The sequence below is a fragment of the Puma concolor genome, chromosome A2 (genome assembly GCF_028749965.1).
Source record: "Puma concolor isolate L17-30 chromosome A2, mPumCon1.1.hap2, whole genome shotgun sequence".
NCBI classification, from domain to species: Eukaryota; Metazoa; Chordata; class Mammalia; order Carnivora; family Felidae; genus Puma; species Puma concolor.
This window is the reverse complement of record NC_141668.1, coordinates 2704690-2722878: the sequence shown is the minus strand read 5'-3', so window position 1 is coordinate 2722878 and position 18189 is coordinate 2704690. Positions and strand designations below refer to the sequence as shown.

Below are 18189 nucleotides of genomic sequence, written 5' to 3'. Positions count from 1 at the left end.
AACCGTGAGATCATGACCTGAGCTGAAGTCAGACGCTTAACTGAGCCACCCAGGCACCCCAGAGGCGCTACATTTTTGAGAACTTATTAACAGTTTAAAAACACTTGATGTTCTTACTAAATAAATATCAAGGTAGTTTTTTATGCTGTTTTTTTTTTTTTAAGTTTGTTTATTTTGAGAGCGAGCGCAAGTGGGGGAGGGGCAGAGATTGAGGAAAGAATCCCAAGCAGGCTCCGCACTGACTACGCGGAGCCCTGATAAGGGGCTTGAACTCATCATGACCCAGGTCAAAGTCAGAAGCTTAATTGAGCCATCCAGGCGCCCTGTGCTTAGTTTTTTAAAGTTTTAAGATTGTGGTGGTTTCTTACTGTCCACAGTTCTTACATGTAAGCTCATTATACTTTTAGGTGATAAAGTCACATGATTTACTATATCAGATCTGATTATAGTTTCTTTTTATACTTATTTATGATTCAGTTGATGAAGGTCTTGTTCTAGAAGAAAACACCAGTGCTGCCATTTTCTTGTAACGATGTTGCATGATTAGCTTTTTTGCTAATACATGAATTAGTTGTAGGATTCTTTGAGGCCACTTTCCTTCCTCCTGTTTCCTGCTGCATCGTTGGCCTACAAGTGGCCTGGCTTCAGTCTACCTCAACTTTCCTCCTTTAAGCGGCTCTCATCACCTGTAACTTTAAGTAAGAATTAATTTAGTTACCTCTAAATGCACATGATCCCCTGTAAGTAAGTGGGGAAACATCGAAATACTGGAAGTGAAAAACCAGTGAGATTGCCCCTCGGCCCGTCCGTGTTTGAGGGTCTCAGGCTCTGGCCTCAGGGTGTGACTTGGAAGCCCGCCCTTCCTGGGTCATGGTCCCAGAGGGAAAGTGCTACTGTTTTCTTTCTGACTCAGCGAATTCGCACAACTTCGAAGTGCTCTTACTGTACGTGGGAGTTCACTACCCTAACGTAAACACCTTTTTTTCCCTTTGTAATTACTAAAGATACTTTAGTGAACGACACCAATTGGATGTGAAAATATTTGAACACAGTAAAGTATTTTTTACGTGAAACCGGATCTCTGTCCTTGGGCTAGCCTGGGCATCATTGTTCGCCCCGTGTTCCTATCAGGATGGCCCACCAGCCCTAAAGACTCTTTGGTGTCCGTTTGTCCCCATCTCATGAGACGTTTGGTCTGGTCGCGTATCAGTAAAGGTGGAAAAGCACTATTTGGTTTGGATGGTAATGCTGACTATTCTGGGGATGTAGTCTCACTTTATTGCATTAGTTGATTCGTGTGACTCAGTGTCTTTTTTTTCTTTTCTTTTTTTTTTGATGTTTATTTTCGAGAGACGGAGATTGAGTGCATGCGCAAGGGAGGGGCAGAGAGAGAGGGAGACAGAAGATTGGAAATGGGCTCCACCCGAGCCCAGTGTGGGGCTCGAATTCCCAAACTGTGAGATCATGACCTGAGCCAAAGTCGGATGCTTAACCGACTGAGCCACCCAGGTGCCCCTTGGTCTCCTTTTTTTTTTTTTTTTTAATTTTTTAATTTTAATATTTGTTTATATTTGAGAGAGAGTGTGAACAAGGGAGGGACAGAGAGAGGGAGGGAGACAGAATGTGAAGCAGGCTCCAGGCTCTGAGCTGTTAGCACAGAGCCTGACGCGGGGCTTGAACCCACGAACCGTGAGATCATGACCCGAGCTGAAGTCAGACGCTTCACTCACCGAGCCACCCAGGCGTTCCCGCTTTGGTCTCCTTTCTGATGGAACAGGAATGCGTGAGGGCGGCAGCGGGATGCCTTCTGTCTCAGCAGCAGGGCCCTTATCCACCTTGGCGAGTTTGGAAGTTTAATTTAGGGCAGTGTATGTACTCCTCTCTCTTTTTCTCCTCTCTTCTTTCCTAGCGGTGTACCTTGTAGGAATCAAAGAGCTCAAATTTTCAAAAAGAAATAATGAAAGAAATAGATCTCTAAGTCCCCATGACTGACATTTTGCCATATTTCTTATATTGTTTTTCCGTGTGTTTTAAAGTAGAATTTAAAAGTTATATATATGAAGAGCCCTGCTTTTTAATTTACCATTGTATTGTTGGCATATCCCCCTTGTACTTAAACGTTTCTTGTTTTGTGATGGCTCCATAATGGTTTTGTTTGTGCACACTGTAGTATACATAGCCATTCCTACATTCACTGAGGGCATTTCCAGCTCATTGCTAGGACTTCGAAAAGAACACTGACTTTTTATGAGTGCTTGGAAGGACACGTAACAGAAGGAGGGCAGAGTGCGGTCTCCCGCCTGCATTTGTCGCCCTGATTCTGAGGTTTTCAGGTAAAGGCGGTTTTGCTTTATCGTTGCCCACTCCCCTTCCTGAATTATTTTGAAGTAAATCTCAGACATTATTGTGAGATAGATATACATATATATATATCTATATCTATATATAGATATATATACATACATGCTTTTATACATACATATATATATATATATATATATACATATGTATATATATACATATGTATGTATAAAAGTGTATTTATTTTGAGAGAGAGAGAGAGGAACCCAAGCAAGGGCCTGCGCTCTCAGTGCCAAGCCCGGCAAGGGGCCTGTGGGATCGTGACCTGAGCTGAGAGCGAGAGTTGGATGCCTGACGGACGGAGCCACCCAGGCGCCCCTGTGATGATAGTTTAATGTACACGTACTGTGCTTTTGGAATTCTTTTCTTTGCACGGTTCCATCCGGGAGAATTTCTGGCCCGACGGTGTGCGCGGTTCGGCCTCCTGTCTCGTGTCCCCCAGTTGCTTTCCGGCGCTGTTTTCTCAGCTGGGCAGCAGGTGCACGGGCACGCCTTTCGCTTTTCCGTCCCCTGGCTCTGCGATCACTTCTCCTTTAAACTCTTTGTCAGTGAGGTAGATGAGAAGTGATTTCTGGTTAGTTTACTTTGTATTTATTTGGTGTCTAGTGAGAAGGAATATCTTGTTGGGTGTGTAATCAGGAATTTATTGTTAGAGGTACGCTGGCCGCCTGCCACCGTCTCTCTCCCCCATGCCCCCGCCCCCAAGTCCCCACGAAATGTAGGGGGATGTAGCTTTGTCCGGGGAGAGGCTCCTGGGCTGGTGGGCCGGAGGGCTGCACAGAGTATGGTGACCGTGTCAGACCGACAGGGGCGGCCGAGGACGAGTTCATTGGTGTCCAGAAGGGAGGTTAGAGTCAAGTTTCAAATACAGGATAAAAACGAAAGGTCGGCCAGCTCCAGGATGAAGCAAGCTGGCGTGACCCGACTAGAGCTGTGAGAAGTTGGGGAAGTCTGGGTGCCAGTCGCCTGCCAGCCTGCGATGCCTTCTTCAGTTTCTGTTGCACCTCGGCAGCGGGTGCCAGACAGGTCGTGTCTGGTCCGCCGGTTCAGACCTTCTACCTTCTGGGGAGTGCTGGAGCACGTTGTTTCTTTCATGGTTGTCTCCCCCCAGGAGAGGAGGGGCCTGCTGGTCACACGGATTTCAGGAGCATTCCCAGCCGCTTTCTCTCACTTTCTGGGCCTGGGGGTGGGGAGGGGGGCTGCCCCCTTCCCCCCGCCCGCGGATGGCCCAGAGCGGAGTCCTCTAGTCACTCCACCCTTGTCTGACGGAGCGGTTTGTCCCAGTTCTTTGGGATGTAGTTGAAAAGCAGTTTTTGCCTCAGAGATGGAATCTAGGTCTCCACTTCTGCTCTGTCAGCAAAGTGGGTATTTGGTCCTTGCCTCCCGTGCACGGTACTTACCACATTCAGAGTCCACAGGTAAGATCTGGTTACCGTCAGGGCCGGCACAGCATATATTCCTTTTTGTTTGTTTGTTTGGTGAATTATTTATTGGTTCACTGAGTTTTGACAAGTACTTAAAATTTTAAAGAAACTCAAGGAAGCAGCCTCTTACAGAATGTCATTTGGCTTTCATTGAAATGTTAATTTTTAAAGACTTTCTGTGGCTTTATTTAATAAATTGGGCGGCCACATTTAGGCAGGCCTGGCTCATCTTCTTTAGTGGAGGACAGATTCTGTGGGCGACTAAGCAGAACTTGATTTTGGCTGTTAAACAGTCTGTTTCTTTTTCATACAGATCCACCCCTCCCTTCTTCAAGTAAACTGCATGGCCTGTGTTAGTTCATTTTTACCTTGTTAGAATGTCAGCCATTAAGTAGAGTTCCTTGAGACCCGTAAGAACTATAAGGTTCATATTTTCTTGGCTTATGTCAAAAATATTAGAACGAGAGTGTACAGACAAGTTTGAGAAAGCTAGTTTTACAAGCTGTAAAATGTTAGGAAAAGACTGTTTCATCTTTAGAAAATCAAATCTTTTTTTTTTTTTTTCTGTTTTTACCTTTTTTCATAACGTGTGTGTTGGAGGGGCTTCTTTTGGAGGGGGTGGTAATTTGTATATACCATGAAAGTAATTTGAATAGGGAAGGAAAGTGTGAAGGGACACTTCCTCCCCCTTCCCGCCGAAGTGTAAGATACTGTTGCGTATTTAAGGTAAAACCTGGAGTGTGCAAAGTTGAGCCTCTACCTGTGGGTGTGGTGAGTGCGCAGGCCTGTCAGGAGCAGGGGCGGGACCTGAGCCAGGCATGTCTGTTTTCACGTGTCACCTCTATTGGACGGACCAGTTTTATTTCCTTACCATTTCAATTCGGTGATCCAGTTCTCTAAAATCTGCTTATTTCTGAAATTCCACCTTGTTTTTGTTTAAACAAAAACCTTCAGATTTTGGATACTAACAGTGTTAGATTTAGTCAAGGCTTCTTTTAAGTTTTTATTTTAACTTCCGTTAGTTAATACACAGCGTTGTGTCAGGTTCCCGTGTACTGTATGCTGATTTCGCGCTTCCACGCGTCCGCTGGTGCTTCTCAAAGTGCACTGCTTAGTCCCCACCACCTGTTCCCCCAGCCCCCCACCCCCAACCATCACTGTGTTCACTGTAGTTAAGGGTCTGTTTCTTGTCTCTCTTATTGTTTCCCTTTGTTTGGTGTGTTTTTCTTTTTCTTTCTTTCTTTTTTAAGTTTTTAAAAAGTTTTTATTTTGAGAGTGAGAGGGGTAGTGTAGAGAGAAGGAGAGACAGAATTCCAAGTAGGCTCCACACCATCAACGCAGAGCCTGATGCGGGGCTCGAACTCACGAAACTTGAGATCATGACCAGAGCTGCGATCAAGAGTCAGACGCTTAACCGACTGTGCCACCCAGGCGCCCCTGTTTGTTTTGTTTCTTAAATTCCACATATGAGTGAAGTCGAATTTAGTCCAGTATTACGGATACAGGGAAAAATATTCATAGGATACTACCAAAAGAGTCTCCCCTTTTCCTTTTTTGGTTAGATTTAGAATAAATGTGATCATTAGGCTTGTTGTTTCTTAAAACAAAAATTTCATTATTTTTGAGAGAGAGAAAGGGGCGGGGTGGGAGAGAGGACCCGAAGCAGGCTCTGTGATGACAGCAGAGAGCCTGATACGGGGCTCGAACTCACGGAGCGAGAGATCGTGACCTGGGCCCGAGCCGGATGCTTAACTGACCGAGCCCTGCCAGGCGGCCCAGCCTTGTTGTTTCTGCACTCACCTGACTCTGCACTTGAAATGTGTCTGGGGAGGCGGGTGTCCCATGTGTGGAGTTTCTCCACTGGTTCTATCCGAATGAGGTAACTTACTGAATGGCACGTGTTCTAATAACAGGGTGAGAAATAATCCAGCCAATGTAATTTTGCACATTTGTAACCAGTCTTTTTATGGAAGTGGCATGCATTAATTAGATTTTTTGTTTTGATTAGAATCAGTCGGATTTGTCAGATGAAGAGCTGAATGATGATCTTTTACAGAGTGATAATGAAGATGAAGAAAATTTCAGGTATTCCATATTAGCTCATTAAAATTTTTCTGGAACTAAATTGCTAGTAACTGTAATTTATAATTATAATGGGATATGATTGACAGTGTGATACTATATCATTGAACACAATTTTATTTTACACGGGATATTAATACAACATTTATGTGGAAGCCGTATATTTCTGTAAGTAGGTTTTTGGTCTTGTATTTGATGACCTGTGTAATTTTGTTGAGCGCAGATTATGAGAGCTCGGGAAAGGTGTGTACTGAGTTCCTTTATTGGACGGGGCAGAGGCCTCACACACTCGGTATTGTCGCTTGCGGTTTGATGTTGCTGCTTTTGTTTCTTTGTTAGACCATTTTTACTTATATGTGATCTGTTGACTAAGAATTGCCATTTTGAAAATTCCTTTGGACTGTACTTCAGACTGTAATTTGACTATGTGAGTGTAATTGTTCTAGTGAGTATAGTTACTTTAGTCGGTTTGACTACATTAATAAAATACTATGAACTCGGTAGTTGATAAACAACAGAAATTTCTTTCTCGCGGTTCTGGGGGCTGGGAACTCCAAGGTTAAGGTACCAGCACGGTCAGTTTCTAGTTTCTGGTTCCCAGATGGCATCTTCTCTCTGTGTCCTCGCTTGGCGGAAGGTGAGGGAGCTCTTGGGGTCCCCTCTGTAACAGCACTCACCCCTGTCGGGGGAGGGGGGGGCTCCATCCTTCTGACCTGATCCCCTCCCCAAGGCCCCACTTCCAGGCACCATCACACTGGGGGGTGAGGATTCAGCAGATGAGTTTTGGGGGGACGTGAATATCCAGCCCCAGCAAGCATGGGCGTCTCTCTGTTGTTGACGCAGTTAAGCTCTGTTAGAAGAGTGGGAAGCGGCGTGTAGTATTCTCTGGTGGCGGAGCAGGGTTTTCAGTTTTATGAGAAGACCTATATTGGGAAAGCTTCGGGAGATCTCTCTGTCATGAACGTCGTTAACAGATACATGCCGCTGATTATCGAACTACAGATCTGTAACTGGTTTTCTAACATGAAGCGGTTGTTTTTGGATAGCAGTGCAGTTTTCAGTTAGTTTATTCCACCACTTAAGTTTCCCAGGTCTGTTGTGTGACATCATCAACGTGTGTACACTCGGCTTTATCCGCAGATCTTGCCCCCTAAGTGTTTTGGCGCTTACTGTTTGGCGTACTGTGATTTAAGACGTTGAGTGTCATTTGTTTGCAGTTTTATTTTTTTGAGAGAGAGCGTGTGCAAGTGAGGGAGGGGCAGAGGGAGAGTGGGGAGAGAGAATCGCAAGCAGGCTCCACGCTCAGAACGGAGTCCGATGTGACCTGGTGCTTTATCGCTTAACTGACCGAGCTATCCCGCCACCCAGATTTTTTTTTTTTTTTTGCAGTTTAAAAACCCTCTTTGTTATTTTCCCAATATTACAAACTGATTGTTTTTTTAATTGTGACTAGTACAGATTTTATTTATTGAACATTGACATGTATTTTCACACACATTTTTAATATTTTAATTTTTTAAATAATTTATAATTTACCTGTCAGAAAAAGAAAATTGTTCTTAAAATTCCATCTGTGATTCTTTCTTTCTTTCTTTCTTTCTTTCTTTCTTTCTTTCTTTCTTTCTTTCTCCCCACCTTGTGTACCTTTTATTTTAAAATTTTTATTTTTTAAAATTTTAGTTAGCATACAGTGGGGTATTGGCTTCAGGAGTAGAATTCAGTAATTCATCACTTCCATATGACATCCAGTGCTCAGCACAATTCCCTCCCTGAGTACCTGTCACCGATCTAGCCCATCTCCCCCCCAGCCCTCCCTCAAACCCTCAGTTTGTTCTCTATCGGTAAGTCTCTTGTGGTTTATTTCCTTCTCCTTGTTTTGTGTGTGTGTATGTGTGTGTGTGTGTGTGTGTGTGTGTGTGTGTGTGTGTGTGTGTGTATGTGTGTGTGTGATTTTTCTGTTTCTAGAGTAATACTGCCACTTTTACTTTGGAATCCTGGAAAACAGTGAGCATCCTTTTTACCCTGGAAGTTAGAATAAAATGTCGTCTGTTTGTTTTCAGTGCTAGAGTTTTGCCAGCCAGACTCGTGTCCCCATCTGCTTGATCTGATTCTTTTGGGCAAAAAACGTGCGTCTGATGATAGTGCGGATGCCGTATGCGTTAGGGGATCGTGGCACAGGCTCAGTATGGCGCACTGAGCTCTGTTTCCAGTCGTGATTGGAGGAATGTGCATCTGCCCGTCACCGGGACAACTTTTCGCCAGTCGTGCTCGAAGTCTTTGTAACAGTTCGTTTATGGAGCAACTTAATTTTGAGCTTTACTCTGATTGGGCACCTTTCTTTCTGTTTTTGTTCTCTTTAGTTCTCAGGGTGTCACAATTAGTCTAAACACCACATCTGGCATGGTCACGTCATTTGAACTGTCTGACAACACTAATGACCAGTCCGGAGAACAGGAGTCTGAGTATGAACAAGGAGAGGACGAACTTGTTTATCACAAATCCGGGGGATCTGAACTGTACGCTCACGAGTACCCAGAGGAAGGACGCTACGAAGGCCATGGCGCTGAGCTGACGGAAGGCCACATGGAATATGTGGAGGAGCCGGAGGAGGGGCAGCTGTACAGTGACGAAGTGTTAGACATCGAGATCAATGAGCCCTTAGATGAATTCACAGTGAGTCTTTTTCCTTTGTGTGGCCGAAGATGACCTGGCTGCCTAGGCATGGGTTTCTAGACTGATTTGAAATCTATTTCCCTCCCTCGGGAGGGAGGGAAATTAGACCTTATTATCACTGTCTGCCAGTTTCTTTATCTGAGCTATGACAAAGTTTGTGTTGACAGCTTGTTTGGCTGGAGGTAATGCCCCTTTGTCATTCTGGAAGGCTGCACAGAATCGTGACCTTGAGGATTGCACCTTAAGGAAGAAAACAGCTTTGTGTGGTGGAGATACACTGTCAATTGTTGGAAGTACTTAATGCAGAGCTTTTATCCAGGCTTTAGACAAGATCTGATAAAGTCCTTCCAAGGTGAAAAGATTATTGACCTGCTAAAGACATCTTTAAGGTGCTAATATTCCAGAGTGATTGATGTCCTGTTCATTCATCCTTTTTTGTAACTGAGAACTGTCTAAACATGAATAAAGAGATTGGAGGTTAGTTTTGGAAATGTCACACGTAATTTGTTATCTGTAATCAGGAAGCAAAGATTGTGCTGATTTCTATTTCAGGAAGATGATTTTGATAAGTAGCTTTTTAAAAAGTTGAACTGTCAAGAAAGAAAAGGTACTCGTGAAAGATTGCTCGCTCATCTGTCTCAGTGATTCATCCTTAAGAGATACTTGTTTTTAAAACTAACGCTTAATGAAAATCTATGTGGGAAGGACGCGATAGTCATCAGTAGAATCTTAAGGCTTTCGTGATACTGAAATTCCACTGAGAGGCCATGTCACTTGGGCTGCCGGGCAGGACCCGGTGGAGACGTGCACAGTTGGGGGTAACGGCGTTGCCTTATTCTCGTCATGTTCTTATTCAGCGGAAGCTTGCTTTTGAGAAAAAAATTTCAAAATCAGAATCTTGGTTATTGGTCATATGTACATGTAAACGCGAGTAATTTTGAAAAGGATTGTTTATGTGGAACCTCAGGGTATTTAGTCCTAATCATGATTGTGTTTATATATCTCAGTAGTTATTATTAAGATCTGATTCTTTTTGAATGCTTTCTCTTAATGGGAACATGTTTGTAGTTTTGGTAAATCAAAGCATGTAAAAGGCATCATGGGTGCTTGTTCTTTTGATAACGGTAATGGTTTGGCTTAGTAAGAAGTCTTCACTGTGTGGACAGGTGCTGTCTGGCTTACCAGTGTGTTTGTGGACTGTCTGAAGTTGGGGTACTGTACATTTAAAATGTTTCTTAAAAATTAAGCCAAGATCTTTAAAAAATGTAGCTGGTTATTCGCTTGGTTAGAGCATTTTATTATCTCTGCTGTTTGTCGGTAAGATAAGGTGATTGGGTGATCATATGTGAGTCCTTTTCCCTTGTAAATTCAACAGCTCAGCAAATCTCCACTGATATCCGGGCACTGGGGGCACACATTTTGCTAGAATATGAGACATGAGACATGGCCCCTGCCTTCTGTGAACTTAGAACTTGGCGGAACAGATCAGTGTGGAAAGTGCTCGACAGCACAGCTGTGCCTGGCCGCGTAGGAGAGATTTCTCACTGTGGCCTTCTGGCAGAATTTGTCGTGAAGAGAATTCTCACACGTGAGGACTTTCCCTCTCTTCTGTTGCATTGTCAAACTAGACCTGCATTTAGGCCCCTGGTTGTATAAACTCCAGTTAGTTATCCAACGTCTTGTGACCTATGAGTCTGGTCTCAAGAAGAAAAACAATGTGGCAACTCAAGATTCAAACCAAAAGAATCACGAACAGTTTTGCTTAGAGTTTCTGAAAGCGTCCTAACATTTTCACGGGGAGCCGTACGCCTTAACGGTGAGGCGAGGTAGTGTCAGCTCTCCTCGGGACATCCAGCTTTAGAGCCTTGGCCATTCTTTTCTCTCTCTTCCCTGTTTCTTTAAAATCGCGGGTTGCTGCATAGTTGTCATTGTGGTGGAGTCTGGCATTACCTTTGCTTCGGACCGAGGACCTAGATGGCCTTGAACCGGGGCGTGCTGCTCCTGCTGTCCTCCCACTCTGCCGCGGAGGGGCCGCTCCCTGGCTTCCCAGGCCTTTGGTGGTGCGCAGTGAATTCATTATTCATGATTGGATGAACTAATGCAGGAGTGGGCTGCGTACCTGTGTGTCCCAGTAGCATTTTAGTTGATGAGAGGGTTTATTTCGCTGTGGCCTGTGTCCTGGTTAGGATTTGTTAACTTGTTTTCTCAAGCTAGACTCGAACTCTGTGACATGCAGACCATGAGCACATTTGGTCTCTTTGGGCTCCCTCTTAAAATCACACGGAAGGACTAACTGGGAGTGGAATCGCAAAGCCACAGAGTTTTACAGTTGGGAGGGACACTCTTACTGACGAAGAAACTTGAGGTCCACGTTTAAAAGTTGGTAGAACAATCCTGGTTTTCTTTCCCGTTATACCCAATAGTAAGACGTTCCTTAGGTTTTTTTTTTTTTTTTTTAAATGTTTACTTATTTCTGAGACAGACAGAGACAGAGCATGAGCGGAGGAGGGGCAGAGAGAGAGGGAGACACAGAATCTGAAGCAGCTCCAGGCTCTGAGCTGTCAGCACAGAGCCCGACGTGGGGCTCGAACCCATAGACTGCGAGATCATGACCTGAACTGAAGTCGGACGCTCAACCGACTGAGCGACCCAGGCGCCCCCTTTTTTTATTTTTATTTTTTTTAATTTTTATTTTTTTAATGTTTATTTCTGAGACAGAGCTAGAGCAAGACGTTCCTTAGGTATTAGGAGTTTTCGCCAGTGCTGATCTTGAGAGTGAATTGGGATTTGATTTAAAAACGTGTACTCTTGTATTAAGAAAAGGTTTATATCACTTATTATTTAACAGAATATTAGAAAATTGTTGGGTGATTTATACTTTTAAGCACAATCCATTTAGAGCCTTTAAAATGAACATAGATTGAGATTTCTGAAAACACTGTTCTGTAAAAACAATTTCAGATTGATAGTATATGGGAAGGGCAGCAGGTTGTTGTTTCTTGGTGCGAATCCAGTGAGATGGGCTCTTCTCCATTGTACGTTAGCTGAAAATTTTCAGTACCATCGTCTGGCCGTATTTGAAACCCGACAGTTGGCTGTCAGTGACTTGCGGGTGGTGCCAGTTTCTCTTTTTGATAGGATGCGAACAGTTTCTTCTGGAGAGTAAAACGCAGTGTGTTCAGATAGTCTCAGAGACATTTGTGGGGTCCAAGATGGTGTCTCATCTTGAATACAGCTGCTTCCTTTGGGCGTTCTAGGTGCAGCTCTTGTCTACTCCACAGGAGTGTGTTCGGGTTCTGTCCGTGCTCACTCTTGGTTGTTTGTCTTGGAACCACCCACTGTGCATTTCAGCCAGTGACCAGGCACACTGGGAAGTTCAGCTCTCTGCGTAGGATCACATGTCCTTGTTACTTGGTGATGTCTGCAGGAACCCTTCTTTCTCTCAAATTGTCTTTAGCCAGCTTGTCTGCTTCCCTCCATATGCCCTTCAGGGGACGCCTGCCTGCTGACATGCCCCTTCCATTTCCTACAAAGCTGGGGAGTCCCCTGTTTAATTCAAGGGATGGACTGATGGAGATACAAGTTCTAATGTGATTGCTGATAAAGCTCTTGTGTTGAGTTGAATGGTTCACACTTTTGTTGCTTTCTATTGCCGTAAAAATGGTTCAAGTTTCGCATGATTTCAGCCCCCTTACTGCTGCTGAGCTGCGCTGTGTGAGCATATGCACGTTGTTTTTAAGAAGACTTTTCTTTCGTGCTAATTTTAAGTAGCGCTAATTATCAGGGTGCTTGGATTTGAAGCAGAGCTATGTCACTAAGCTCAGCGACCGGGCTAGCGTACTGCACTCCGTCCTCATGAACACAGGGGAGGGCGCATTCTGTGTTTGTGCTGGGTGCTCTCTGCTTAGTCGGGCAATAGCCGTAGTAAAATCTGCCAAAATAACTAAGCATGAGTGCTGAAGATGAAAAGTGCTTGTAAAAACCCAAAGCTATATGAGAAAAACTTACTTTCTCTCTAACGGCTGTCAGGATGGAGAATACTTGCAGGCTTGTGGGCAGCACGGGCTCCAAGAGCAGGAAGACCGTGTTGCTGAAGATGAATTAAATGAGATCACTGACCGCCAGGTTGCTCCTGAACCGGAAGAGGTATTTGCTCGTCTTTTAAAAAGAGCCCAAAATTTTGGTGGTTTTTTTTCCTTCCAGATTTAAAATGAGCCATCTTTTTGGCATTAGTGAAAGTTGATAGATACATCTCTTCTTTGAACGATGAGTGTAGTAAAAAGCCTGACCTTTCTCAAGTCTTTTGGGTGGTGAGTTCTGGTGAGCTGTGATTTCTTTCCATTTAGCTGTTTGCCCTTTAAGTGTTAGAATATTTTAAATGTTTGAGGGGGGTGTGGGTAGAGATCTTTAAAAAATGTGATGTATGTGTTAGTGCTTTGAAAGGGGTGCTGTAATCATTTTAAATTAGTTCACGTTCGTTAGTCAGAACCATTATGGAAAGAATACTTCTGGGTCCCCCGTGTTTAGGTGCTGTCTCAGGTGCTGAAGAAACAAGGATGGTTGGGAAGCTTGGTCCCTGTGCTCAACGTGTAGGTTAATACGTGGGAGGGAAGGAATGTGGGCAGATTCGTGTGATGTAAACATAGAAGTGAAGCTTCCCAGCAGAGGCTCAGACCCCTGCTTCACAAGCTCACAGACGGACGGGCCCTCTGGTTGCTGAGGGTGTCTTGGAGCGAGTTGGGAAAGTGGGTGGGCAAGCGTTGAGGCTTTACTATCATTCTGTAGCCTTAGGACCTGTTGGTTTTAAAACTTTTTTTCCTTATTAATGCTTTTTTCCTTAGTTATTTTCCTTAATACTCTTTCCCCTCCTTTTCCCAAAAGATCACGAAAAGTGATATTTCCCTGGCTTAAGTCATTTACTTTAGGTCTTATGCCAGTGCTTTAGAAACTCAATATATAAAACATTGTATTTACCCTTTCTTTTCCCTGACACAGCGCTGTGATAGAGTATATGAACGTGCGTGCTGTGGACACTTTGTGATACATACTCTTTTCTCCTCTCTAACACGCTAAATGTGATTTTTCCTTTTGTGCTTTCTGTCTCTTGCTATTTGAAATAATTTGAAACTTAGAGAAAAGATAGAAGAATAGTGTGATGAACTCTTTACTCACATTCTGCACTTGTACAAGGAACCAAGACAAAGCTAAAAGCGATGTTAAATTAGAGGTGGTTCCTCTACTTAGGACTGCTCTGTTCTGGCAGTAACGAGCCACCGCACCAAGGTCCAGGGAAACCAGAGATGTCTGTGGGCCATGTCCACCACAGTGCCTGGTGGAGAGCTTGGAGCCAGCCTCGGTCAGACCAGGGAGGGGTGTTCAGGCTAAACACGTCCGGGAAAGAACTCTTTAAGATGCCACGAGAGGAGAGAAGAGGAAGGGCAGAGAGGGGGCTGCAGAAAGCATTCCGAGTGCTGAATCGTTTAGAGGGACACCCATTGGCTCATGTCCTATTTGTTAGTTGGTGGTATTTTGAATTCGGAAAATTAATTTAATTGATTTTTGTCTATAATTTATTCTTTCAGTATTTTAGGTAATAGTCTTTTCAGTCTTTGATAATATATTGTGTTTGTGGCATATTTTAGAATGAGAAAAGCTTTTGTGGATTTTAATCTTCAGATGCTCTCTGGAGATACAAAGTACTGTTGTTGAAAGCAGTCAAAGGATAACGGGTGTTACCGTTGCCCGGGGCCTTCCAGAAGTGCCTTTTGTGCTCGTAGATCTAGATATTTCAGACTGTAATTGCTGAATTGTGTTCATTACAATCTTAAAAAACGGTTGTTTTTTAAAAAACGGTAATCTTGCCTTCCATTTTCAAGTATCTTCTGAAGAGAGAGATGTCTTTGGAGGAGCATTTTCGTAAAGGAAATGAACTCCTAATGTGTGTATTAATATGACAGAGGATTTCAGACATACTTAAAGGCTTAAATTGGGGAAAAGTTAGATTCTTCCCTTACACCTTATACCAATATGGCTCTCAGATTGACTAAATATTTCAGTGTAAAAAATAGCCAAACATACACTTATACACATAGATATACACATGTCAAATTGTAAATGTATTGGAAGAAAGCATTTTTTAAAATGTTTATTTTAATTTTTTTTTTTAATGTTTATTCATCTTTGAGAGACAGAGAGAGACAGAGCATGAGCGGGGAAGGGTCAGAGAGAGGGAGACACAGAATCCTAAGCAGGCTCCAGGCTCCGAGCTGTCAGCACAGAGCCCGATGCGGGGTTCAAACTCACAAACTGCGAGATCATGACCTGAGTCGAAGTCGGATGCTCAACTGACTGAACCACCCAGGCGCTCCGCTCCGAATGTTTTATTTTTGAGAGAGAGAGAGTGTGAGCGACCATGAGTAGGGGGGAGGGGCAGAGAGAGAGGAGGACAGAGGATCTGAAGCAGGCTCCAGGCTCCAAGCTGTCAGCACAGAGCTGATGTGGGGCTCAAACTCACAAACCATGAATGAGATCATGACTTGAGCCAAAGTCAGATGCTTACCCAACTAAGCCACCCAGTCTCCCCAGAAGAAAACACTTTAATAATGGTGACCTAATGGCCTTAGGCTTACCTGCAGAAGAGAATACTCAGCAAATATTGAGAGGTTTATTTTTCACTAATGTCAAAAAATTCCACAAGGTGTTTCAGATCTGGTGTAGACCTCACTGGGTAATCAGGTACCCAGACTTCTAGACTTCCATGGTATGTTCTAGGGCTGCTGTTTTTACCATGGTCTACATCCAAAAAGTGGATTGATTGCAGGAAGACTGAACAGGGACCCTGCTCGCCCTTTGAAGATACATTCCTGAGTTCTCCTACGACACTTCATAAATGTCTCTTGAGTTATGCCTTAGGCACGTGGCTGTAACTCACAGCAAGGGAGACTGGTGAATATGGTGTTTTGTTAGGTGACAGCGTGTCCAGTCAAAGTTAGGAGTTTTATTATTAAGGACATGATAGAAAATGTGGAAAATTGAGCACCAAGTTGTCTTGGTTATTACTTTCTACTCATGGTTATAGGGCCTTTTTTTTGTTTTAAGTATCTATTTTTGAGTGAGATCGAGAGAGACCAAGTGTGAGCAGGGGAGCGGCAGAGAGAGAGGGAGACACAGAATCTGAAGCAGCTCCAGGCTCTGAGCTGTCGGCACAGAGCCGGACGTGGGGCTCGAACTCACAGACCATGAGATCATGACCCGAGCTGAAGTCGGACGCTTAAGTGACTGAGCCACCCAGGCGCCCCTTTATTTTTTTTTTTAAGTTTATTTATTTTTGAGAGAGGGAGGGAGGGAGGGAGGTGGGGGAGGGGCAGAGAGAGAGGGAGACACAGAATCTGAAGCAGCTCCAGGCTCTGAGCTGTCAGCACAGAGCCGGACGTGGGACTCGAGCCCATGAACCATGAGATCATGACCTGAGCTGAAGTCAGACACCTAACAGCCACCCGGCGCCCCGGTAAATAAGGCTTTTTTAAGTCATAAGGGAAAAGAGTGACTTGATTATATATAAGTACTCCAAAACACTGTAAAGAAGTTCAGACACATGACAAATGTGGGGAAATATTTACATGTGAGCCTAAAAATTAATATAGTCAGTAAAGTTAATATATTCAGTATGTAAGAGTTAAATATACTCAATATATACGGATGAGCTCTCCTATAGAAAGAAGACTAAATAATATGAGAAAGTAATCCAAAAATTAGGTAAGCAAATGAGCATTAAGTATGTAAAATATATTCAGTAAAATAACATGAAAACTGATAATTTTAACCTTTTTTAATACAGGCAAAAATCAAAATTATTGGTCACATATAGTCTCATTCAATTGGGGGACTTTTCAGAAATGTTAACTGCCAGGGGTCTGTCTTCCAAGGTCTCTCATGTCTGCATATTTGGCGAGCGAAGCTGGCTGCACCTTTGTCGTCAGCCATCTGTTCACGGATGTTTGTGCAGCACACGGATTAAGAGATGGAGTGTCTTCCTGAAGAACCAGGGGCAGATGTGCTTTCTGCTCATTAGAACACACTGGGGTGGGGGGGCTAAACTCTGCGTCCCTCCCGTGTCCTGTAACACAGCCCCCTGCGTTCACAGGGTGCACAGGGAATCGGCTCAGGGAGCTGGCCCCAAAATGCCACTGCTCTGGGTCACAGTAATGCGTTGTCCTCAACTGTGACCAGGGTCTCATGTCCTCTCGCTGCCTCTGTGGAACAGTGGCCGGCGACCTCATTAGCTTGCAAGAAGGGTGAATCACACACCCTTCACCGTTCTTGACAGTATTGAAAGCCTTCAAGTCCTTTGGCTCAATAATTCCACCTTGACGAAGTCATCTGAAAGAGTCCATTTAAGATGTGTTCAAAGATGTGTACTCTGGCTGTTCGTTTGCAGCCTGGAGAGTAAATGGAACCAACGTAGTAGGTTTTTCTAGAGGGTTAAATGATGGGGGCTGTAGGTTTACCAGAGGGCTCCCTGGCTCTCTGTTGGGCATGTAAAGGAAAAGACCAAGATGATACGATTCCTCCATCTGAGTGTGTGTGCGTGGGTGTGAGACTCTCAACATCCGAATGGAGAGATAAAAAATGGTGATAGTGCTTACTTAGCTCTAGATGGTGGGGTTATTTGATACTTTGTATCCCAAATGTTTTATTTAAAAATTTTTAACGTGTGTGTGTGTGTGTGTGTGTGTGTGTGTGTGTGTGTGTGTGACACACAGAGCGAGAGACAGTGAGAGCAAGAGAGTGAGCACACAGGGATGGGGGTGGGCATGGGGGGGAGGGGCAGAGAGAGGGAGACAGAGGATCCGAAGTGGGCTCTGCCCTGAGCCAGGAGCCCTATGAGGGCTCGAACTCACAACCAGGAGATCTTAACCTGAGCTGAACTCAAGAGTCAGCTGCTTAACTGAGCCACCCAGGTGCCCCTGTACCCCAAATGTTTTGAAATATTTTTGCTATGACCAAAATAACTTTTAGAAGTGGGGAAAATAAGATGGTTAAAATTTTGACCCTGGAATGTGTAAGGCAAAGAACCAGATTGCATTTGTTAACTCCTGTGACTTCTAGTTGTTGTTAATTCTCACATGAAACATCCTAAGGGTGGATTTCAGTATGAATCTTTTTATAGAACAGAAAGTAAAGTCTCATCCAGATTAAATACTCTTTTTTTTTTTTTTTTTTAATTTTTTTTTTTTTCAACGTTTATTTATTTTTGGGACAGAGAGAGACAGAGCATGAACGGGGGAGGGGCAGAGAGAGAGGGAGACACAGAATCGGAAACAGGCTCCAGGCTCCGAGCCATCAGCCCAGAGCCCGACGCGGGGCTCGAACTCACGGACCGCGAGATCGTGACCTGGCTGAAGTCGGACGCTTAACCGACTGCGCCACCCAGGCGCCCCTCTTTTTTTTTTTTTTTTTTAATGCTATCTGTTGGGAGGTATAGTATTTGCTTTCTTTTCTTTTAAGCTCTATCTTCCATAATTTAATTTTAAATTTAGTATTTGAAAGTATTAAAAAAAATTTTTTTAATGTTTATTTCTGAGACAGAGACAGAGCATGAGTGGGGGAGGGGCAGAGAGAGAGGGAGACACAGAATCCAAAGCAGCTC

General features: G+C 43.9%; 1 protein-coding gene across 5 annotated transcripts in view; it reads left to right on the top strand.

Moving 5' to 3' along the window:
• Positions 1-18189, top strand: part of RBM33 (RNA binding motif protein 33) — a 139908-nt gene that overhangs the window by 34063 nt on the left and 87656 nt on the right. For 3 of the 5 annotated variants that reach the window (XM_086685482.1, XM_086685466.1, XM_086685457.1), the window contains exons 4-5: positions 5794-5870; positions 8228-8540. In XM_086685482.1, the coding sequence (XP_086541608.1) occupies positions 5794-5870; positions 8228-8540 (390 nt within the window). Of the gene's footprint in view, positions 1-5793; positions 5871-8227; positions 8541-12569; positions 12687-18189 lie in introns of all 5 variants that reach the window. The other 2 variants (XM_086685462.1, XM_086685474.1) reach the window with 2 other exon arrangements.